Here is a 23519-nt window from a genome sequence, read left to right on the forward strand (position 1 = left end):
GAAATGACGATTCACTACAGTTTCGGTGTACATTGGTACACGGTTCCTGGCAGTTCGCAGAAGATTCAACGCTATCACTGTTACCATGCAGGTCGTGGAATTCTTCGTCCTCGCTGTCAGAATCCACAAGTTCCATGGCTGTTTGCAGAATTGTTGAACAGTTCATTGCGTTCGAAATTAAAAAGCAGCAATGCACATGTGATTGAAATGTCACACGCGTTCTTACAATCCGTAGCGGTGTTAAGACTCGCGGAGAGCAGAAGGCTTGCACTACCGCTGCACTTCGATATTCGTTTCGCGGCGGCACTAGTGTTGCACCGTTAAACTGGAGGTGGCCTAGTGCTGCGCTAGTTCGGAACTGGCTCTGCACCGCACGGAACTGGTTCAGGGAGTGCAGGCCTAATCGAACATCCCCCTGTCTTTTCCTTACCTTCCGTCACCGCCGATCGAGAACTAAGCGAAAGAGCGCATTGGTACGCTGCTCCGCACAAGAAATATGTAAACCGAAACCAATTACTTAATTACTCGAAAAAAGTCACTAAATGACGACGCGGGTCTTTTCATGGAATAGTTTCCGCACAGTTTTCACCTGAATGTCCCCGATCGGTAAATCAGAGGTTCCGGAAGCGTCCGAAGTAAAATGTAACAGCAGTTTTATTTCATTAATGAGCCGCTCTCTGCTCAGTTTTTGGCCGCGATGTCTCAGGGAAGCTCACCGAAAAGTTTCTCGATGGCGCCGCCTGTTTACGAATTATTCAGCTGGTGGACCTTCCTGAAACACCCGGTATACCCAAGCAGCACAATGTACTGAAAGTCGAGTGCAATAGGGGTGGACGGGTAGGTGGAAGGCCTTGAGCAGACTCGAAACTAAAGAACATTGATAAGACACATACGTCCACCCCTATTGCACTCGACTTTCAGTACAGTGTGCTGCTTGGGTATATACAGAAAACTTATTTACTTATTATTACTTATTATAAGACTTATTGCAAAAGTATCCGAATAAGGCCACCTACATTTACCTAATGTGACATCGGTGCTACATTGAACAAGCATCCATGTTATTCAGCTCATCTGCAGTCAAATTATAATTATCAAGCCTAACAGACCTCTACCCGAGAAACGTCATCATGACGTTGGTAGACAGACTGAAACCGAAACAAATCGGAAGAAGAAAAGTAGGACCGAAGGTCGCGTCCCTTTCATGGACCATCGTAATCCCCTCAAGACTGTGCATGGCTTATTTTCGGGCGCGACCTTGTACACCCCTAGTTTTGAGCGTAGTTCAGCTCCACCAAATTGGTGACGCTGTCGAACACTATTAACGTCATTTGTTTACAAACAGGGAGAGGTCTATAGGATGAAGTGCAGGCTCTGCACGAAAGCCTTGTTCATGTTAATTTTAATAAAATGTTCCTACCCGTTTTGATTGATTGATTGATTTTTAACAGAAAAAAAATGGAGATGCTAGTCTCGAGTCACTCGGGACTGGCTACTCAGGACGCGTTATTAAGAAACCCGTTTTACCTTCCCCGTTCCTACCCGTTTTCGTTAAAAAGGTTCAAGACGCGAGCAACACAGTGGCTAACAAACGATGGATGTTTAACGCGCCAGTCCGTACCACAAAGTAAATATATGTAATAAACTACGAAACCACAACATATAGCAGGCCTTTTGGCCACCGGAATGTCTCATCGGAGTATCGTGAGCTGGCAGGCGCGTCCTGTAGCGCTATCGGAACAGGTCCGGGGCGAGAAGAGGACAAAACGCCTTCTATTACTTAGCAGGCATGTCTGTTGCCCTGCATGATTCGAGCTAACACCGTGTAGCAATATAGGATGTGGATAGTAATAATAGTACTTGCATATTAGGAGACTCCGAGACGGTCCTAGCCGAGAACGTTGGAATTACCGTGGTACTGTGTGCCAGGTACCCCAGTACTTGCAAACACTCACAGGTTTGAGATTACACCGTTCATAACTCAGATGGACCTATCCGAACATCACTAAGCCGAAGAGGGGGGGGGGGGCGTATAATATCACGGGCTGACGCATGGAGAAGCATTTGCCCTTCCTTCTTCTCGGCCAAGATAAACTCTTTTTGGGGGATCCTCTGATTATTACAACAGAAATCCGCAATGTTTTTCAATACACCGAGTAAATGATACCACCAACAAAGCTTTTGATAACGGCACTTTAATGCCAGCTACGGCATAACACCACAAAAGAGAAAGGACGATCTTGTCCTTTCATAGACACCTTCAGCATCGTGCCCTATCAGTCAATTAGCGCAGCATCCCGCGCAGCGAAGATGGCTTCCTTGAACCGTTCTTCCAGAAGAGATAGCTCACTGATAAGATCGGTGATGGCATTGGAAAACGCCTCTTGAGGCGAGCTGTCCGGTGTGGTCTGCACCCTAATGACGAACTTGTGTTCCAGGGGGTGGGGTAGCTTGTATCCAGCAAATACGACGCAAGGATCCTTCAGAAGTTGGGCTCTGATCATGTTGGCCAGCGTATGATCTTCCTTGTTAATTGTAAAGATTGCGGCATTCGGCACCTTCCGGTCCCTTTCGATGCTCACCTTTTTCTCACCGTCAAAGAGCAGGAACGACTCAAAAGCTGGCGGAGCATTCATGGTTAATCAGACACGTCGAAGTCGGATTCGATTGATTGACATAAATGATCTCTGACGAGGATACGTGCTGTCTCCTTCTACTTCAGCACAGGGTATCGCCTGGCCAACACGTGAACGACTGGGAGCGAGATTGCTAAGTGTAAGTCATCATGTAGTTTGTGAAGCGACGTTTCCATGGCTTGCGCTGCTGTAAAATTTATCGCAAGGAGATCTACAAAATTGATATGAAGCTGGAATACTGTTCAAGGCAAATAAACTAAAACGTGATAGGACGACGATAAACAAGATGACAATAAGTCGATTGCTGGTTTGAGCTCTCTCATCTGTGTGCCGTGTTCCTTCGCTGTCCAAGCCTAGAGTCACTAAATCGGGGTACAGAGTATTGCATTCGTTTTCCGCGCCGGAGCCGCCGTTCGATGTCCGCGATTGGGCCGATCGTGTCACGTGGTTTCTTCTTCCAAGAACGCGCCGTCCATGTTGAGTCCCCTCCATCCAAAAAACCGGTTTCCTGGGTTGCGAGAGTTGCGGGCTGGCTCGACTGCGCGCGTTCTCCGGCGAATGGGGAGATGGGCGTCCCGTTGCTAGGCGACGCAGCCGCGCCGGACTCAAAATGGCGGGCTCGCTCGCCGACGTGGCTCAGTGTCGCTACTCTACTCCCTACTTAGTGACTCTATGAAGCTATACTCATCAATGGACTAGGGTAAGTTTTGCACAGACTTGTCTCGCGTGACTGTCGAATGACTGATCGCTTTAACCCGGATTCTGTCGGTGCAACAGGTGTTGGTTGGTGGTGTGATCGAAAAAAGAAAAAGGTGGTCAAGCGATACCTTAGTGCAGTGATGAAGCATGCGGTTGTCGTCTCCGGACCTGTATGAGTGCAATCACTGCAGAGATGCAAACAATCGGTTTTGATCGGGCGTCCATGCATGGCACGTATCAACCTCAGTCATGGGGGGGATCCAGACTCTCGCTTTTTTTTTGGGGGGGGGAGGGGGTTCTGCCCGTAAATGGGGGAGAGGAGGAAAACTAATGTGTAACCTAGCGTTTTTTTAGGGGGGGGGTCGCCCAACCGCCCACACCCCCGCCCGCTTGGATACGCCATTGGCCTCACTGCCAAACGCAAAACATGATCAGGGACAGTCAATGGAAGGGAAATTGAAATCGCGCCTTGCAACTGAAGAATTCGGAGAGCGCTGATGAGGCTAAGTGCCTCTATCGGATTCGGGTGTTGTTGGGGGTTACTATTACTTGTCACTGTTACTGTGGAGTTTGTCCAGCAGCTGGCCTGTATGTCTATTGGTTTTGCCTTTCTCCGTGGACGAGTCTGCGCGTGGCGGTGGGAGGGGGCATAAGTATTTCTGGAGGATATACGAACCCAAGGGTTCCTTACAGACAAACGTAGCACATGAATTTGAAAAGGGCGTCGGTTCGAGATGTCACGTGCCGCCATGTTTGCGCCCACTTTTCTTCAGTCTCGCCTGACGAAGAGGTCGTCCCTTTAGCTTTCCTATACTCTCTTGCTGCTCCTTTTCTTTGGTGTATGGCTTCTCGTACCCATCCCGCCATTCCTCTTTTGACCTTCTCTGGTCCCCCTTATGTTTCTGCTTGGCTCCCACTGACTCCCTCGATTCCGCTCCCCAATAGATCCATAAACTATTCATACGGCATTTCCTCGCTTCCCTTCTCTGATATATCATTTTCCATAATTTTTGCGATTTCTTCACATTCCATGTCACTCAAGTGGTCCAACCATTTACCTTTCTTTACTCGATCTCACTGATCATGGAAGTACAACATTACCCTTTTGTGATCACTCCCTTGATTTGTTGTCCCATCCTCCTCGACCTTCACATACGCGTCTTATCCTAGCGGCTCTCCAGCGAACCACGTTCGGAGCGCGTCAAAACCGGTCCAGAGCGGGACCGACGAGCTCGCGCCGTTCGTGCGGCCTCTCCACTGGTCTCACTTCTGTCGTCCCTAGAGTCACTAAATAAGCTACGCTTCAGAGTATCGACACTGAGTTCCAGGAGCGAGCATGCGCCATCTTGTTTTCGCGCCACGCTACCCACGCGCACGCGCACTTTAGCGCACGATGCCATCTATCGTGCGCGGGTGAAATGTTCCTTTCGTTTGTAAGCACCATTTGACGGCCTTGAGCTCAGCTTGACATCCTCGGGTCGCTCCGGTTGACAATACATGGATTATCGCGCAACAATGACACACGTTTCTCTATCCCACAGAGAGCATTACGTTAGCCGCCTTTGATTATGTTAGCCGCCTTCAACTGGGGATGATACCGGCGTGGTGCGGAAACAAGATGGCGCTCTTACTCTCCCTTGGACCTCAGTGTCGATACTCTGAAGCGAAGCTTATTTAGTGGCTCTAGGATGGATGGATGGATGGATGGATGGATAGCGGCCTTCCCTTTGCATCGGGCGGTAGCATACGCCACCTAGCCTGTTAAAGTAAAAATAAAGCTACAAATTGGTTGATTCATCAAGTCTTTTCCCTAGTCGTCCCTATACTGCGCCATCTAATGACGACAGAGATAACCCTCTCCGGCGCCTCAAGGTCTTGCGCATAAGCCGTTCCGAAAAAGGTCCTTCCTAAACTTCCCATGTAATTTCTCCCTCGCACTTCGCGGTAGTGCTCACTGTTCACCATGAGAAGCCCATGCTTTTCACAAAAATCTGAGCATCCTGCCTGTGTGGTCTGTACGGCCGTCTAAATCATTGATATGTGCGTTCATATCCTCCATTTCGTGATCCTGACCGAGGTCTCTAACGTTCTTCGACAGACACTCGAACAGTGTTGCGTTCTTTCTCTGCTGCATTCTTTTTCTTACCTGTAGATACGTAGACCCCACCTAAGACTATTGCTTTCGATCTCCAGGTGGGAGCCTGCAGATCTAACCAAATATGTTCTTTACATTCCAACAGTGCCCTTTTTTAGCCCGAGGTCCTTTTGCACAAGCATTGCTACCCCTCCCCCTTTTCGTTCTCCCGACATCCTATACTTCCCACACATAGCTTGGGATACAGGGCGGTCGTTCACTCTCCCTGGGATGGGTTTCGATGACCCCGAATATGCTTACGTTGTCTTTTTCTAAATTGATGAAGGAACGAATAACCGAGAGACACGGGACACGAAGACAAGCACAAGAGCACTTGTGCTTGCTTGCAGTTCAACATCAGAGTAGCCACATAAGTGCACCCATCATCTCGCTCACGCGCGCTACGTGCCACCTGGCGTCATAATTTTGAAATAAGCAGTCCCTCTTTGGAAATGAGAACGCATGACCACGGCATTATTCGTTGTTGGCATTTGAAAAGAAAGTTATCGCAAGTTTCTTTCAAAAAGGTCCGAGCAATATTTATTGTGCCGCCTTAACTCGGCTTCCGGAAGTTGCTCTGAAGCAACATGTTAACTTCCGGGTAGTACTTTCTCCCGTGCTGGAAGTACAAATAAGCCCAAAATGAGCTTCCTTTTGTAAGTATCCCAATCGTAATCACATCATTTGTCGCTTATTATTGTACGTGTTGCTGATCTGCGCGATTCGTTGACTTAAACATCAGATTCAGTCGTCTGCGTTCGCTGTCATTCACTCAATAGGCTTAGTCAGCCCAATTATCAGCTAACTTAATTTCGTCCGAAAGTTTCTCTTCTAGCAACAACATTTCGGTTCACGCATTGCTGTGTTTTTTTGTGAACAACTTTCATATTCTGTGCCAGGCAGGTGCACTAACAATGAAACTCTATAATTACTGATAAATTTATGGTTTCCTGCCTCTACACCTGTCTCGCTCACACGCAAAATAAAATGAATTTTTTTGTCTCCACGCATGTACAAAATCTAATATATCGATGCTTCTGTGTGCCCTTCGTTTGTATCCCTTATTACGTGCAAAAGGGTGTATTCGCGTTGCATTCAAGTACCAGCAATTCCAAGTTGAGCTATGTTCTGTTTTTACTTTACTTTGGAAGCTCACATATACAGCGTGATAGTTTACGTTCCAGCTTCCGCTGCCAAACAGCGTACAGACATAATGTTTATTAAACATTAAACGTTTATTAAACTTGAAACATTCCGTTTTTATGAAAGCACGTGAGGCAGGAAGTTCTCGGAAAAGGATGTCTTCCTGCGTCGCAGTTCACAGGCCACAAACATAAAACTACGTTTTTTTTTTGTTTTTTTTTTCTTGTAGCGGGGGACGGTCATCAAAGACATTCAAGCCCAAGAAAAATATCCCAGAGGGCACGCACCAATATGATTTAATGAAGCAGGCGGCAGCAACTTTAGGCAGTGGTAATCTTCGATTGGCTGTGATGTTACCAGAGGGTGAAGACCTGAACGAGTGGGTCGCTGTGAATAGTAAGTGTGCTGATTTTGTATTTTTTTAAATTGCAGTTCACACCCATGCTAGTGCAATGCCATTGTGGTATATTTTACTACACACCACACTAAAATGAGCGTCATATTCCTACAGCCATCTTCGTGCTTGCTGACATTGCACGCATATTTTGTGTTTCTCTGTGACTGCGTTTAGTAAAGGACTTCTGGGTTGTGATTACTCACCATGTCTGCTGCGTGTGCAATTAGATTGTGCAAAATTTTGAGCTCTCATTGACATATTTAGGATTTGTATTCATCGTGCAGTTGTATAATGAAACCCTGTGTTGACATTGTTGACCGAATGTAAGATGTTGTTTGTACACGCAACAAAAATCTGCTCAGAGTGTTAGCTATGACTAAGGATGCTATAAATGTGCTGCAATAGGTGACTTGCACGGTTGTAAATGTGAACAAATATGCCACTGCCTTAGTTTCGGAGCATAGACTTCTAAAGCAGGTAGGAAGTAGGTAGATTGAAGAGTATGGGGACAGTACTATACGTAATGAGTGAGGTCAGGTTGACTGTACCTATACCATATGACCCACCATACATGTGTTGTTTCTTTCTGCAGCTGTAGATTTCTTCAATCAGATCAACATGCTGTATGGCACAATCACTGAATTCTGCACAGAAGACACGTGTTCTGTGATGTCTGCCGGTCCCAAGTACGAGTACCACTGGGCTGACGGCCAGACTGTCAAAAAGCCCATCAAGTGTTCAGCTCCTAAGTACATCGACTACCTCATGACGTGGGTACAAGACCAGCTGGATGATGAAACACTCTTCCCTTCCAAGATAGGTAACTTAAATAAATCATAACTTAATCACAACTCTGTTTGAAATCACATCCTTTTCCATAATTGTCTGCCACGCCTCAACCAGAACTCACCCGATTATTATGCAAAACAGGAAGTAGAGCAATGGCTTTGAGAGCAAAGTCCACCACGTAGTGCTTTCCATTGCACTGGTGGCTCTAATGGAATAACCGTGGAGATGAAGTGGGGCACACGCTTTTTTTGTGAACTGTGTATGAAAATACCCCCCCCAAGTCCCTTTGAAGCGACGCTTACAAGTTGTCCCCGGGAAGATACCATGCCAAGAGGCGGCAAATATGCGAAATCCATATTTTGAAACCTTGTACTGGTTCTGTTCTGGAAAAACCTTTTCTCGAAGCAACCATTTGTAGGAAATGTATTGATCTACCTGTGTGAGGCTAATTAGCACTTTAAATTCGCATTAAAACAAAAACTATGTTACTCATCAATAGGGCCCGGAATTTTAGGCATTTGCCTATAAATGCCTATGAACGCATAAATGTGACATTTTGGGGGTTGCCTGCCCTTTTATCGACTTCATTGAATTGTATGTAGCCTTTTTGAAGAGTTTTAGATGCCATAACAGCCTGTTTTAGAGGTGCAAGTGCGAGTGCGCCTTTCAATCTCATGCTGTGTGTTGCATATTGCTTTTCGCTTCTGCTTGTTTGTGCCTTTTGTCCTTTCTTGTATATTTTTTTTTCCCTTGGTTTGCTAGAAAGGGCTTCATGTATGTTTGATTTGATGACGATTTGATGAAGATTTTGCCTTTCTTGGCTTTTTGAGATCTTCGAGGGCGTAGAACTAAAAATAAAGTTCAATATCGCATGTTTCTAGGCCACCTCAGCATTCGTATGCAAGAAGTGAAAGCTTGTATGGTTATATAGCCTTTTTTCCTGGATGGGGCATTCTGAAGCACCAGCAAAGATTAACGTTCCTTTTTTTTTTTGTATTTTATTGCCTATTTTGCCGTTTTTGAGGGTCTAATTGCCTGTCTATTTCCGTCGCTTTTAGTAGCTAAATTTCTTTTCTTCTCTTGTCTACCAGGTGTGCCATTTCCCAAGAATTTCTTCTCGATTGCAAAGACAATCCTGAAGCGCCTGTTCCGCGTTTACGCACACATCTACCACCAGCATTTCCCTGAAGTGGTCCAGTTAGGAGAAGAAGCTCATCTCAACACGAGCTTCAAACATTTCATCTTCTTTGTCCAGGAATTTGGCCTTATAGACCGCCGTGAACTGGTTCCTCTTCAGGAGCTCATTGAGAAGCTCACGAGCAAAGATCGGGACAAGGACAGCAATCCGTCGCGCTGACTTGTGTATATTTATGGGGTGGCCATCCGGCGTGGATAGCACCCATGTACTTAGTAGCCGCAAACTAATAAGGAAGCTGTAGCTCACGTGGAAAAGAAAAAACTGTGCAGCTTCCTTCTTATGTTGCTGTGTACAGTTGTACGGACTGGACAACACCGAAGTGCCAGCTGTTGTTCTGTTGTACCAAACTTGAGTTTGTATTTAATTTTACCCGATGCTTACCTGCCCTATGTTGCTGTTTTTAATGCTGTAGCTCTGTATCTGCTGTTGAACCAACAGCGTACTGACAAAATGGACGAGAATCTTTTATAGCCTCTGCGTACACACACGATTCAGTCATCACATGGCAGTGTTACTTGCTTGTACAGAATAAAATTACTCAGAGCTCCAAATGCTGTGATGCCATTTGTGTAAGGCTGGCACAATGTCCTTACGATGCTCCTCGTTTTAGCTATAATTATCTTCCATTATCACAAACTGCCTCTTTATCTGCTGCCTGTGATCTCTCAACATGTACTGAAGCATGAACATAAGCAAGCACATGCACATCTTGCCTTCTTCTACCATATCACAAGCAAGAGTAGTGTGTTCACTGCAGATTAATTTACTTCATGCAACAATTCGAAATAAGAGAAGAGTCTATTCGAGAGAATATTCCTGTAACAGCTCACCCATTCAACTTACAGCTTGGTGGCAACATCAGGTGTCCATCACATGAAGTGGTACGCTAGCCTGTTTGGTAAATAACTTGTTTGAATAATCATAATATGGCAGAAATAAGCACACACTACAGGCTCATGTGAAATGCAAGACGACTGCTTTCATTACCGGCTGCCTGAGGCTATTTCTCCCCGTTGAGTTCCTTATTTCTGTGATTTCTTTTTATCATAATTAGTAATTCCTACCTGCTTTTGCACTTACGGATATGATCCTGACAAGCTCGTTTTTGTGTGTATGCATCGTTCTGCAAAATTCTCTTTTCTCTCCATTATGTACTCGCACAAAGAAACCGTTCTCTTCCTGAAACTGCTTTTTATAATCTGGTTAACATTAGAGGTAAACACCACTGTGACACTTTTAGTAATTTATTCATTCAACAAGTGGCAGTCTTGATTCTTGTTCTGTCACCTCACAAATATATTCAGGGAAAATTTTTTTTCCTATTCCTAAGCTGTTCCTATTGGTTGCAACAGCTAGCTTCGTGCTGTTCTTAGGCTAAATGCTGGGTGCAGGTGACTTCACACTCAAGGAAATTGCAACAAAAAGAGACAAATCACATATGCAGTAAAAATGCTGAAGTACTCGGAAAGTTTGCAGTGTACGCTTTAAATTTTGCCCTGGGAAGTGGGATTGTCCACACTGAAACACATACTTGCTGCTGCTATTATGACACATTTTGCTCCTGCACTGAGAAAATGCACAAAGTCGATAAAAGTCTGTGCTCTTTAGAATTAGCATTTAGTAGCGTCTACAGATGAATGTGCCCAAACTCTCTGATTTTGTTTGTCTGTTAGTTTCTATACCTGCAAAGACACCGTCCTTGCACTTGTGTCTCGAGTTTTCACGCGAGACGTTTTATACAGCTTGTACATTGAGTAATGTTTAGCAAACAAATGGAGAACGTCATTTTGCTTGAAAGCACGAGTGATTACACTATTTTTGTGAATGAATCGAATATCATGACATTTTAAATAAATTGTGTGTGATACAAATGTGTGAATGTGTTAAATGTGTCGTGCTTGATGTACCACAGTACCACATGTGTTGAACCTTTTCAGAGTAACAATGATGCAATTGTATGGAATGGAGGTCAGTGTGGACTTGTTTTTATCACTTAATTGAGATTTTGAGTAATTGTCCTTGATAATGTGCTAGATAGCCGTCAATTCGGTCATACGTCGTTAGTATATGCTGTGTTCTCTACTTCTTTACTGACTAACTTTTTTCTAGACTTTGGTTTACAAAGCCCTGAAGGGTGTTCAGCCCTGAAGGAGGTAGAAAGAGAAACGTTCAGCATATCTTACCGGGCGTTCATTAGTTGTGTGCACGTACAAAATACAAAAACAGAGGCAACGACAGTCTCGATCCTCCCGTGTACGTGCTGCGCACACGTGTAATGAAGAAGTGGCAGACATTGACATTTTCTGATAAATTTGATTTAACATAAGGGTTACCATGTACTTGGGGACGCATAACAGTGGCAGACGACAATGCGCACGGCACGCTGAAGCGGGAAGCGCGCCCGCGCTTTCGAGTGAAGCGCTCGAAAAAGACGAGATTCTGCGAGATCGAATCGAAGCTTGTCGCCATCGCCGTCCATTATCTTTGTTTTTCGGCATCGTAGGCGCCATTATAACCATGTAAGTTATTTTAAATCCCCTTTGTAATACGTATGGTTTTTCTATCCTATCTTGATTACTACTCAGCGGTGTTGTAATACAAGAGCCTAGAACGCTAAGCAGCAGTGTGTTACTTTGTAATGCAGGTTCGAGTCGAACGGTGAGGTGAAGTTAGGCTTATGTCCGCAGAGCTGGCCAAGCTTAACGACTAATTTTCTTTTTCTACACAAGCAAGTTTTGTAAATTTTGACCGGCAGTATTTTGCTTGGTATCGGAATACGCGAAGTGCGCTGTTTTGAACATTGCGTTGGGCATACGACTCAAAGGTTCTGACATAGTAAACTCTTGCCTACTGCGTATCTCGATTTTCCCACCTTTTCATTTGCACACTGTTGGCGAGTTCATTCTCTTGCTCGTGTAATACCTTGTTGAATGTTTACGAGATCTAGGCTGAATTTCTATGTAAGCAGCCAAGCTCCATTTTATATTAGAAGTTGGGCCGGTCAGAATTATCATGCCGGTGGCAAGGCCAATGCTAACACTGACGAATCGCTTTGATTTCAGAGCACGCCATGTCTGGGGGCAATGACGAAGCTGAGGGATTTGTTCTGCGTGTTCGAGGGCTGCCATGGTCCACAACCAAAGAAGAAATCCAGAATTTCTTTTCAAGTAAGGAAGCTCGGACGCCTGTCACCGCGCCAAAGCTGTGTCAACAGCATGTCACCCTTTATTCTTCTTGTCTTATAAATGGCGCGCGTTGCCGGTGGTCGGATTTTGTAGCATCACACTGCAGAATTTGTGTTTGTGTCTTCATAACAGAATGCAACATCAAAGGGGGCCTGAATGGCATACATATGACCCTCTCCAGAGAAGGCAGGCCAAGCGGAGAAGCATACATTGAGCTGGAGAGTGAACAAGATGTAGAAGTAGGTTTGCAGCAAAACAATCAGCACATGGGTCACAGATACATAGAGGGTAGGTGGTCGCATAATGTAGCATTAGTAACCATATTGCTGTTTTTGCTGTACGGGTGCAAAACACGAGTTTGCTTACAGCATGTGTGAATGTGAAATGCTTTCAGTATTCAGATCAAAGCCCAGCGAAATGGACTGGGTGGTAAAGCGCAGTGGAGCTCATCAACAAGATTCTCTGAATGATGGTTGTATTAGGTTGAGAGGACTGCCTTTTGGTTGTTCCAAGGAAGAAATTGCACAGTTCTTCTCAGGTATTGGATTAAGACATCATTTGTTTTACGGACCATTGTACTGTAGCGTAGTGGTGTTAGTGCTTTGCTAAGTAGAAGTTCTTAATTTGTGTAAAATGTTCGTAAGTTTATACTTCGGGGGCCATTCAGGCGTCTCACTTGCTATACTTCACTTCATTTTGTTCTTTACTTAACTTTAAATGTTTGTAATGGCAGGAGAATATGACTTCTGTTGAATATGACTAGCTGTTGAACCATGGAAGATGTTTTCATTTCTGTCCCTCTTGTGGACGCAAATTTTTTAGGACTTAAGCATGTAGACCTCGTTCGTGCCTTACGATACAGAGACAGTGTGGCGCGTGGGGACAGTTTCCGTGTTGTAGCACGTAGACGACAGCAGAACGAAAATGATGAGCCACACTGTGTGGTAGCAGGCTGGTGAAGCTTCGGATAAATCCTAAATAAATAAATAAACTTCAAAATAAATTGTGCTGGTTGGCCAGAGTGCTCGGACGGGTGTTCGTGCCCCAGCACGTGGATTGTCTCCAGTGAACGCTTACCGATTTTGCTGCTGTAGTATTTGCTCCTTAACATGTTGTAGTGTTTTATTATTCATGAGTGGTTTGGGAGAGCGCTGACTGTATCTGTTTGTCTCATTTTTCTCTGCTGGGTTGGATGATGGAAGGGTTGGAGATTGTCCCCAATGGGATTACACTTCCTACGGACTACCAGGGGAGGAGCACTGGGGAGGCTTTTGTGCAGTTTGCCTCACGGGATATAGCTGAAAAGGCGATGGGGAAACACAAGGAAAAAATTGGGCACAGGTGGGAGAAGAGTGCTACCAGGCGGTGGACTCGTTTGGGCAATCCTCTTTGTCTCTTTTGATGTGTCATTTCAAAGCACTTTTCAAGCCACCTTAGTTTGTGTTGGTACGGGCTGCAAAACAAAAAGTGGGGGGAGGGTTGTTCATATTGAGCATGAGCCAAGCACAGTATTCCTTGACCAGCAGCATGGTGCTTGAGAAGTGCTTTGTGCTTGATAGCTGCACTCCTTATTTTTGTGTAACGACTGGCAGCTAGCCTTCCGCAGCAAATTGTACGTCTTTGTATAAGATCTTTGTGAGTATAGATATAAGGAACACTTCAAACAGATCACATTTTGTTTTACAGTCATACTTAGTTGAGTTCTTACCAAGATATCTTTTTTTTTTAATTCTTCTTCTTTCCCAGTGAATTGAGGAAACACAGCGTATGTAGTGTTTGCATGTGTAGCTACAAGTAGGGTTTCATGTCTCAGAATTTGGTCCAGAACAAATAAGATTTGCAACAGCAACTTTCCCAGTTTGCAGCTTTTGTAAAACATGTAATCATTCTAGCCTTAGTTCTGCTAGGAAAGCATTTTGATGCATGTTACCTCATTTCTGCATTATTGACACACACATGCACTGGAATACAATTCTTCCTCCAATACACTGTGCAGAACCTCTCTGCTTGAGTTAGCCCATGTTTGCAGTTTAGTAGTTAGTCATGCAGATGTCTTGATATATTTTTTTTTTTTACATACATTTGATATACATTGTCAACAAATGTAGCCTTGCCTTACGGTTCAGGCAAAGCACAAACTCTAAACTACAGAACCTTAGCTCCAAGTAGCCGATATGTAAACTATGTTGCTTATGAGTTGCTATGAGCCGACATGCTTTGTTTAGATTTCATCAATCCAGTTTTATTTATCCAAGCAGGGCAACTGATGTAGACTACACAACGCAGCATCATTCTAAAAATAACTTGCTGATACTTTGTTATTGTTAAAACAGATTGGCATAAGTAATTACAGTACAACAGTGCTGCTAGACTCATTTTGCCATCAGTTTTGGATTTAACTGATGTAGGGGCCTGAATTTCAAGACATTTGCTCATTAACTTGGTTTAAACAGTATGGCTGCATAATCATTCTGGATGAAGTAATAACGATGGCATTTGAAGATTTTGTGGGATACGTGTCTTGCTATCAAACAACCAAGACAATCGGCTATTGTGTTTCAGACATACTCGTGTAATGTGCAGTAGGTCCATGAAGCCCTTGCTAATTGATGCAAGCCCAGAATATGTTCCTTTTCATTCCATTCTATATTTTTTTTAATATTTCATTATCAAAGTCAGAGCCACGAACTACTAGACTATAACGACCATGTCACAGGGACCCTTTCCCAGTGCCGCATTTGGAAGCTAGTGGTGGCGCTACTCATCAGCTTGGTTATTGCTTACTAAATTTCTACAATACTTTGTACTTCAGCTTACCTTAGTATTTTTGCACAAGCAGTGGACATCCCACGGGAGATGCTTGTTTCTAAAGTTGATTATCATCATCGTTCTACGCGTTTTCATAGGAGTCGTTGCTGTCGTCTGCTACAGTAATCGTGTGTCAGCATCTGCGCATTCGAAATTCAAATTTCCATTGTCCAGTCATCATGTAGATGTCGCGGGCCGATGCGTAGCGGATCATGCAGACGGGCTCTTCATAGGGGTTGCCGATTATGACGTGGTCGTTATAATCTCGTAGGTCGTTGTCAGAGCACGCTGAACTGATTGCTACTTGTATGTCCTAAATGCCTGACGTCCATTATAATGTACAATAACTTTCCATGGTATTGGACATAAAAGAAAAAAACTGAATTGACCGTGTTCCTTTTATAGGTACATAGAAATATTTAAGAGCAGTCTTCAGGAAATTCGCTCCGTGGTGGGCTCGACAATGCCCAAGATGATGAGGCCGATGGGCTCTGCACGGCCAGGTCCCTACGACCGAGGTGACAGATTTGGCGGCCCGTCGCGCTACGCTATGGGTCGAGGAGGAGCACGTACCTTCAGGGGTGCGTCTCTCTCCTTCTTGCTCCTTCACCTCTTGTGCTCTAGGCCTTTTTTGCTTCACTTGTGCTGCATAAGTGTGTTCACTGTGCTCACTTACATTGTTTTTTCTCTTTCTTTTTTTCAGGATTCGTTGATGACGACAACTTTGGCGACTTCGGTAAGTTGATGCATCTGCGCTTTGCTTTTGTCGCTTCACCCCGCCGTGCACCTCAGCATGAAGTGAAGTGTTTTTTCTGTGGAATTGCTGCAACAAAGCACAGGTGACCACAGTGAGGCGCGAGTTGTCGGTCAGACGAGGAACAGCCGCTCCGTGGAATTCTCATTTCACTTTCTGATTGTACGAGCAGCGCGCATGTCATTAGCGTTTGCACTGCAATACCTTATTACCCAGCTTGCCAAATTGTGCTTTTCACTCCCTGAGCAACAGGGCTTACAAAACACTAATTTTGTTGTCATCTTGGTAGGTGGCACAGCTTACAATTTTGAACGGTCACTTCTGGTTGTGTTGACACTTTACATTTCAGAGCAGTTCAATTTCTATCTTTTTTTTTACTACATAGTACTATTATTGTTATCGGAGTATGTGTGGGGCCCTGTGTTTTAGGATAAAACCCGTTTCTACCCCCCCTGGTTTTGCATCATCATGTAGTGTAAAACCTGAAAATGAACTTGGAGGGAAAAAGTGCCAATTCAGCCACCAATACAGGCAGTGTACGCTAAGCACTGGACAATCTGCGCAGTGGTTCTGCATGTCATGTTCATCTAAAATGTGTGAAATGTTTTGTTTTGTTTTTTCACACTCTAAGATATATTTTTTCCGCCTGATTTTACGCCGTTTCACAGCTCCTGAAATAAAACCTGGTTTTCACCCCCCAATTTTTAAACAAAACCAAAGCCCGAAAACACGGGGCTTTAAGTATGCAGCATGCATTTGCAAAGTGGTCATTCAGTTGTTGGTGACTTCCTTTCAGGACGTGGGCCTATGGGCAGCCGATTCGGTGGTGGTGGATTTGATGGAGGAAACGGAGGCGGTGCACGCTACGCCGCTACTGGTCATTTTGTTCACATGCGTGGGTTGCCATTCCGAGCCACTGAGCAGGACATATTTGAAGTGAGTATGGTGAATGCCTTGAAGTGAATAATGATTTGGCACACGCAGACACCTTGACTGGCATTCTATCTTCCACTCAAGATCGCAAGTGTGCAACATTGATACTGTTTTCCTGTACCTTTTATGCGAGCTGCCGACGGAGCTTGCTCTGTTACTTGAGGACAAACATTTTTTAACATTTGCATTATCTTTTTAGTTTCAAAGTTGTGAATGTTTCACACAGATGGCTACGTGGATGCATTTTTCAGTGTGTGCGTGGCAACTAGTCGTAACTAGAGCCTGAAGTTTTAGGGTTTTACCCGATTCTTCCCCGAATTTGCACCCCGAATTGAAGGTTGCCTCTTTAGGGTGAAACCCGATTTTTGCCTGGCAAATTGCTCTCGCTTGGATGTCTGTAGGAATGCACTAACTTACTTGTTTGGCAGCAAATGCAGTTACATCACCGTTTGTACCAAACCACCACAGTTACTGTGAGTAACTGAGCCCGATTTCCCCCCGAATTTAGCCTACTGGAAGTTTTTTCACCGGAATTCGCACGAATTTAGTGTGCATGTTTATTTACCCTATTTTTACCCCCCGAATTTAGAAAAAAATATTTCCCGAAACCTTCAGGCTCTAGTTGTAACCAACACGATGGTGTGTGCAGTAGCGCATTCAACGTTTCAATCGCCGCCTGTTCTGAAATCCTTTTCAGTTTTTCCGTCCCATGAACCCAGTTCACGTGCACCTTATTTACGAGGACAGTGGTCGACCATCTGGTGAGTGCGACGTTGAGTTCGCGACCCACGAAGAAGCTGTCAAGGCTATGAGCAAAGATAAAGCACACATGCGTAAGTATTGTCCCCGAACCTGCTCTCGCCATTGTGAGGCACGAGAGGATGTACGAGTACTCTTTCTGCAGAACACCGGTACATTGAACTCTTCCTGAACTCCACTCCAAGTGGTATGGGTGGTGGCAGCAACAACGGAGGTGGGGGCGGTTTTGGCAACGGAGTAGGGCCCATTGGGTCTGGTCCTGCCGCTTCTGGGGGCTTCTCTGGAACAATGGCACCTGGAGGCACAGGATTTGGTGCCGGCCGTTACGGAGGCAAGTGACCTATGCCTTGTTTCACCTGCTGTGGCACAGCGTGCAGCGCCTTGGTTTGGCTCTTAACAAGCTAGAATTTGTCTAGAAAGCGTGGGCAGTATGTGTTCAGTGCAATCTTGTTGCTGCGTTAATGCAACCAGGTCCAAAGAACTAAGCCAGTGAAAATGATATTGGATGTGAGTGTCGAATGTATGGTCTTCTGGGAGGTAATTTTAAAAAAAATTTAAACTACACACATGCATATTAGTTCCTTTCGTTGATGATGAATTTTTATACGGAACTACTCTACAGCAGTTTCTGATTGTATGCTGCCCTTTGATCTCATAATTGCACCGTGCATGATTCATAGAGCCAGAGGTTAACGGGAAGTATTTTTTTCTAAATTTTGGGGTAAAAATCGGGTAAATAAACGTGCTGTAAATTCATGCGAATTCGGGTGGAAATACTTCCAGTATGCTAAATTCGGGGAGGAATCGTTCTCAGTTTCTCAAACTAACTGTACTGGTTTGGTACAAATGGTGATGTTACTGCATTTAACTTAGTGCGCATTCCTACGGCTGTCTCAGTGAGGGCAATTTGCCAGGTAAAAATCTGGTTAAACCCTAGAACTTCAGGCTTTGATTCACCATGCACTCATTGGAGTTCAACCCGCTATTAGCACTCTCTTCTAATAGGAAATTGAGGTGGACCACCACTGTTATCAATTTTTGTATCAATTTAGTAGTAGTGTGAGCCAAATGTTTTCAGGTACAGTGTGATCATGACCCACATTTGACCCACATTAACATTTAACAGACCCTGAATTGTGCTCTTTTTAATACAGGTCTCATTGAAGCTAACTACGAAAACGAGTAGCTGCTATACATTAGAGTAACGAAAGTGCATTAGAATTCAGAACGTAAAGTCTATAATTTCATCCGTTATTGCAGGTGGCAGCGGTGGAGCTGGGAACAGCTACTACAGCACTGGAATTGGCAGTATGGGCTCGGGAACGTACGGGGCAGGGTCTATGATTGGTGGGAACAACTACACCTCTTTCTGAAGTGGCTGCTTCTACAAAACTGCACGAGAGCTTCATTTTCATACCTTCCTCGTTTTATGTTGTACAAAGTCCTCTAACGTTCACACATTCATGTTGAGTATGAGTTGTAAACTTCAGCCTAGTGAATGAATCATTTGTCATTGCAACACTGACTGTGCCACACAAAACAAAGGAATAAATGATTTCCAATGACTGATCTTGGCTCTGTGCTTCATGTGTCTTGTCTTTCTGCTTCTAGCTTTACAAGCCACCACTAGGTTTGCAGCAGCTACATTCAGATCATGCGATCAAATTAGGAGGAGATCCTGATAAGCATGATCCATGTGTCAAATGCAACTTAGTGTTGTGATAAGCTGAGTGTAGTAGTGCTTTCACATAGAGATTGTGTGGAATGCTGGGAACCACAAACTAGAGCCCACCTCTCAGTCAAGATAAGGGTGTCTGCAGCAGTACGCAACATAGCTACAATTCATGCTATTAAAAATCCCCTGAGACTGGGGAAGTATGAAACAAACACATGGACAAAGTCTCAAGTCAAAGCTACAATGGTGATTTGACCACTGCAGCTGGAATACCAAAATATGTAACATGCTCACTGCTGTTATTTATCTGTTCTCTTTGCACCCAGATCTTTCCTTTTTTTTGGGGGGGGGGGGGGGGTTGGTTGACGTGAACGTAATGGATGTTGCGGGCGTAACTTATACGCTACGCGAATGAGCCAGGCAAGACCATCTAACGCGACACCATACGCGTATTTTGTCTGCCTGTATGTGTGGTGACATGTTGCACGTGCCTTGTAGGACTGCTGATGTAATTGCAGGTTACGCGCGCCGAAAATCTCTGACACACACGGAGCTGGAAACAATGTTATTTACCTCCCCGCCTCCCCCACACTGCTACCGTCCTCCGCTGGGATTGAACCCGTGATCTTAGCTCAACACGTTTGTAGGATGGGACACGCGCAATGCTTGCCCACAACAAGCTTCAGAAATAGTACTGCTCTCGCCTCAAGTCTTCCAGTTATGATGTATCTCCAGTACAGAGTGAACTGTTTTGAGATGTATTGTATTGGCATCAAAGTGGAAGCCTAACCACAGGGTCCGTCATGACCAAATGTAACGAGATTTCCGAAAACTTGAGCAACATTGAAATTGGCATAGCGCCATAGCGCTCCTGAGCGCTAGCGCTAGCAGCGCTAGCTAGCGCCGCGGCGCCACCAACCGTTTTGCAGGGTGTGCGGCCAGCGGAGTGGTGTTTGCTGGGAGTAACCCGTGTTTCTACAAAATATCGCAGTGATCTTTATCCCATGGCATTTATATGATGCAGTGAGTTTTGTGGAAAACATCAAGACGCCAGTCAATCATGGGATATGCAGACACGGCGCGCCTTCTTAGCCATCCTTCACTTTTCACAACTGTGCCATCGACTTCGTGATGTGCTTCTCTTGTGTGACGTGCAGGTAGTGCTGAAATGTAGAGCTACTCTCGTAGCTCCAGCGCAGCTACAGCTGAATTTAGTAAGTTCATTTCCTGTTTAGTGGTCAAAGTACCGCTTTTCGTGAGTGCTAACTGGATTTTGACCACGGATACCATTGATCTTGAAGTCGAGATCGATGCTGCTTCGCGAAGCTAGGTGCCATGTTGGGCATTCAACACACCATTAACAACTATTAACTTGTTTCTGAGAAAATCAGAACAGGAATGTCACCACGGAAAGGTTTCACACATGGAACAGGTTACTAAGTTTCAGATACATTGCATGGCATGATTGATTAGACGGCTATGTTATATGACACTGTGGTTCTATATACCATTTCCGGACAGGATGCAAACACACAAGCAAATATAAATAGGTTTGTTGTAAATTACCACAGAAGTTTTGTTTCACAGTTTTGATGCTGATCTGCATTTGCCTACGCAATCGTGACGTAACATTACCTTGCTCGGGTTGATGTAACATGTGTTCGCACTGCTGCTCTTTCCATTTATAAGACGTGTTACAGTAGTTCGAGGAAGCATTGATTGATAACTTCTCCGTTTTACGTTCCGAAAAGTCGAGAAAAGACTGCGGGGAAGAAACTTTGTATAGAGCATGCCAATACCAACAATCCTGAATTGTTGTTTGTAGTTTGTATACAACTGAGCAGTCTATACATATGCGCGAATCCTTTGCCACGCTTTAAGCACGCTTCTGGAGCCTTTTAATCAGTTTCCGTCTCTTATGTGTGCATTGAAAAACAATGCGGCACATTATCTGATATTTGATATGCAGGCTCAGTGAAATAACATTATAATATATAATAATTAATGTGCAAGAAATGAAAAGTTGTGTCAGTGTGCTCACCATCTGTTCAAATCAAGAGACTACATTTCCTCTGGACTGAATATAGACTCTGCAGGAAGCAAGGAAATCTGGACAGAGCCTTGGTATACATGTGGATCATATTTTGATACTACTTTGGCAATTTCCAGGTTTTGTTTGAACCAATGACAGTACAATGTGGTCAGTGAAAAGCAAGAAACCAGTGGATACAATTGTGCTAGCGCTATTCCACTTTGTTTTCTGTCTTTCTTTGAAAATGCTGCTATATATGTAAATATTGGAATCAGGATCGCATTCAGAGGAAACTTTAGCTATTTGCCCTCTTGTCAAAACTAGGGCGATTTTGCTTTTAAAACAGTACTTGCACAGCAGTTGCAACCTGCTTTTTGTCCAGTAGTATTTATGATGGCCTGCGTGGCACCTCCTTGAACTCTGGTCCTGGCTAGAACCCTGGCTAGAATTAAAAATATCGTACACTGTCGGATTGGTTCATCTCAAATGAGGGTTGCACAGATTTTATTTATTTAGAATACTTCTAGCATCTTACGACACCATAGAAGGAGTGGCAAGTACAATGCACAGTACAAAAACACTGTCTGCAAATTTTGAAACGGCGTGTCGGATGCAACAGCTTGTTGTGGGAGGCTATTCCAACTTTGGATTGCTGCCAGGAAGAAAGAATCCCTTAAACAGTTAGAGTGGAAACAATACTGATTAGTGTGTTTGTTATGCTTATTTCAAAAGCTACCTTGTTTGAAAAATTAATATATAACGATGGATTAATACATGTTTGATTATTCAAAATTAGCAGGAGAGTTTTCAGTCGTTGATCTAGCACTCGATAAAATGGTGTGGGAACTTCCGCTGATCGCAGTTGTGACAGTGAATCATTGCATGAATATTTGTTAAAAATAAAGTGCATTGATAAAATCGCTAAAACCAGTGCTAAAAACACAAAGGACGAAACAGGACGGACGCACTCCAATTACTGTTTCGTCCTTTGTGTTTTTAGCACTGGTTTTAGCGATTTTGTCATGTGTGACCAACAGGTCTAAATTGGTACTTTATTAAAGCGTATTGCTTTGTGCTGAGTCTGCTCCAACTCGAGTTTTGTGATTGATGCCGGAAACCAAACAACAGAACCATATTCCAGCACTGAGCATACCAGAGCGCCTTATCCGCAATTAATTTGGTATTAGAATTAGCATCTCTAAGTGTTCTTGATAAAGAACACAGCTTCGTGTTAGCCTTGGTGAGTACGTTATTGATATGTTTGTTCCAACTGAGGTCTTCGCTGAACATCAAGCGTAAGCACTTGAACTGCCTAGCCTGGACAGGACTACCGTCATTGATCGTGTAATTGTACTTGAGCACATTTTTTCTTTTTACGGGTAAAAGTCATCGTAATACTCTCTTGCTCGTTGATGGCCATTAATTGAGATTTTAAATGTTATGTGTCGTAGAACGGAAACAAGTTTTACGATTCTTGCTTCTTTTGTCAGATATGAATATCATGCGCAAGCTCCTGGTGGGGGGCCACCAAGGAGGTGGCCGAGGGGGTGGAGCTACTGAAGAGGGAAGCTCTCAGAGCTCCTCTCAGCACACAGCCCTGGGCCTCATGCACATGCACAAGCTATTTGCGGAGTTGACACACCCTGGTCATCCCCTTACGCAGCAAGAACAGGAACAGAGGCTCTACAACATGTTGCCTCTATTCTGCAAGGTGTTTAATCTTTACCACTTTGTGCACTACAGCACCTTCTGCTCGATACATCATGCCGTGCATGGAGTTTGACGTTCTTATGTTTCAGGTCTTCGAAAACAGCCCAGCACCTGACATTGTGGACAAATTCAGTGATGTTCTTGCCTTTTCAAAGCTTGTGTCAAAGCTCATGGTGTCAGAGATCAGGCGACGGGCATCTAATCAAAGTACAGGTAAACAAATAAATACAATATATAATAAAAAATACGTAAATAATCAAAGTGCAGGTAAATAAAATGTTCTCGCGTGCAATCTAAAAATTGTGAGTGAGTTGCAGATGAAAAATTTTGCCACTGTACCTCAGCAAAATGGACGCTGGTATGACTAGGGTTGCCACCTGTCCTGATTGCACGCACACAGTTAGGAAATTCTGGTGTTGTGTTTGATGTCCAGGTGGGAGAGCGATCTGGCCACGAAATATTTGCAAACAAGGACAGCAAAAGCAAATCTAATGACTTCGATCTAATGAGCCCTTCGACATTGTCGTCTGACTGAGAGAAATACGTAAAATGTATGCAGAAGACAACCTGAAAATGCAAATTTAACTTCACCATGACCTGCCAGGCATTTTATGGCTTCGTGGAAGTAAATCGTTGCCTCTCGCAGGCAGCAAAATAGAACAGAAAA

General features: G+C 44.2%; 4 protein-coding genes across 7 annotated transcripts in view; 3 read left to right on the forward strand and 1 right to left on the reverse strand.

Moving 5' to 3' along the window:
- Positions 1–2276: 2276 nt before the first annotated feature.
- On the reverse strand, positions 2277–2636 carry LOC135369458 (DNA-directed RNA polymerase II subunit RPB11-a-like). The gene has a single exon (XM_064603047.1). It carries the CDS (start codon positions 2634–2636, stop codon positions 2277–2279), a length of 360 nt encoding a protein of 119 aa, XP_064459117.1.
- A 3289-nt stretch (positions 2637–5925) lies between these two features.
- On the forward strand, positions 5926–10871 carry LOC135368663 (MOB kinase activator 1B). 2 transcript variants are annotated; one of them, XM_064602094.1, is made up of 4 exons: positions 5926–6125; positions 6842–7008; positions 7602–7829; positions 8890–10871. In XM_064602094.1, exons 1-4 carry the CDS (start codon positions 6112–6114, stop codon positions 9153–9155), a joined length of 675 nt encoding a protein of 224 aa, XP_064458164.1. In that variant the 5' UTR covers positions 5926–6111; the 3' UTR covers positions 9156–10871. The 2 variants fall into 2 exon arrangements, with proteins under 2 accessions (XP_064458164.1, XP_064458165.1); XM_064602095.1 differs by lacking the exon at positions 5926–6125 and adding an exon at positions 6151–6168.
- A 539-nt stretch (positions 10872–11410) lies between these two features.
- LOC135368662 (heterogeneous nuclear ribonucleoprotein F-like) lies at positions 11411–19004 on the forward strand. Of its 2 annotated transcripts, none has more exons than XM_064602092.1 (11): positions 11411–11515; positions 12059–12163; positions 12314–12469; positions 12576–12719; positions 13384–13522; positions 15395–15570; positions 15693–15725; positions 16540–16679; positions 17374–17509; positions 17581–17766; positions 18696–19004. In XM_064602092.1, exons 2-11 carry the CDS (start codon positions 12067–12069, stop codon positions 18806–18808), a joined length of 1320 nt encoding a protein of 439 aa, XP_064458162.1. In that variant the 5' UTR covers positions 11411–11515; positions 12059–12066; the 3' UTR covers positions 18809–19004. The 2 variants fall into 2 exon arrangements, with proteins under 2 accessions (XP_064458162.1, XP_064458163.1); XM_064602093.1 differs by lacking the exon at positions 11411–11515 and adding an exon at positions 11937–11956.
- A 1001-nt stretch (positions 19005–20005) lies between these two features.
- LOC135368665 (WD repeat and FYVE domain-containing protein 3-like) overlaps positions 20006–23519 on the forward strand; it is a 47953-nt gene continuing 44439 nt past the window's right edge. For both annotated transcript variants that reach the window (XM_064602097.1, XM_064602098.1), the window contains exons 1-3: positions 20006–20324; positions 22633–22853; positions 22942–23065. In XM_064602097.1, coding sequence (XP_064458167.1) covers positions 22635–22853; positions 22942–23065 — 343 coding nt within the window. In that variant the 5' untranslated portion in view covers positions 20006–20324; positions 22633–22634. The remainder of the gene's footprint in view (positions 20325–22632; positions 22854–22941; positions 23066–23519) is intronic.

Source organism: Ornithodoros turicata, chromosome 9, assembly GCF_037126465.1.
Source record: "Ornithodoros turicata isolate Travis chromosome 9, ASM3712646v1, whole genome shotgun sequence".
Lineage (NCBI taxonomy): Eukaryota > Metazoa > Arthropoda > Arachnida > Ixodida > Argasidae > Ornithodoros > Ornithodoros turicata.

Coding starts and splice junctions, on each gene's coding strand:
- LOC135369458 (XM_064603047.1), bottom strand. CDS start 2,636: ATGAATGCTCCGCCAGCTTTTGAGTCGTTCCTGCTCTTTGACGGTGAG.
- LOC135368663 (XM_064602094.1), top strand. Junction 7,009..7,601: donor CGAGTGGGTCGCTGTGAATA/GTAAGTGTGCTG, acceptor TTCTTTCTGCAG/CTGTAGATTTCTTCAATCAG. Junction 7,830..8,889: donor ACTCTTCCCTTCCAAGATAG/GTAACTTAAATA, acceptor CTTGTCTACCAG/GTGTGCCATTTCCCAAGAAT.
- LOC135368662 (XM_064602092.1), top strand. CDS start 12,067: ATGTCTGGGGGCAATGACGAAGCTGAGGGATTTGTTCTGCGTGTTCGA. Junction 12,470..12,575: donor GGGTCACAGATACATAGAGG/GTAGGTGGTCGC, acceptor AAATGCTTTCAG/TATTCAGATCAAAGCCCAGC. Junction 17,510..17,580: donor CAAAGATAAAGCACACATGC/GTAAGTATTGTC, acceptor CTCTTTCTGCAG/AACACCGGTACATTGAACTC.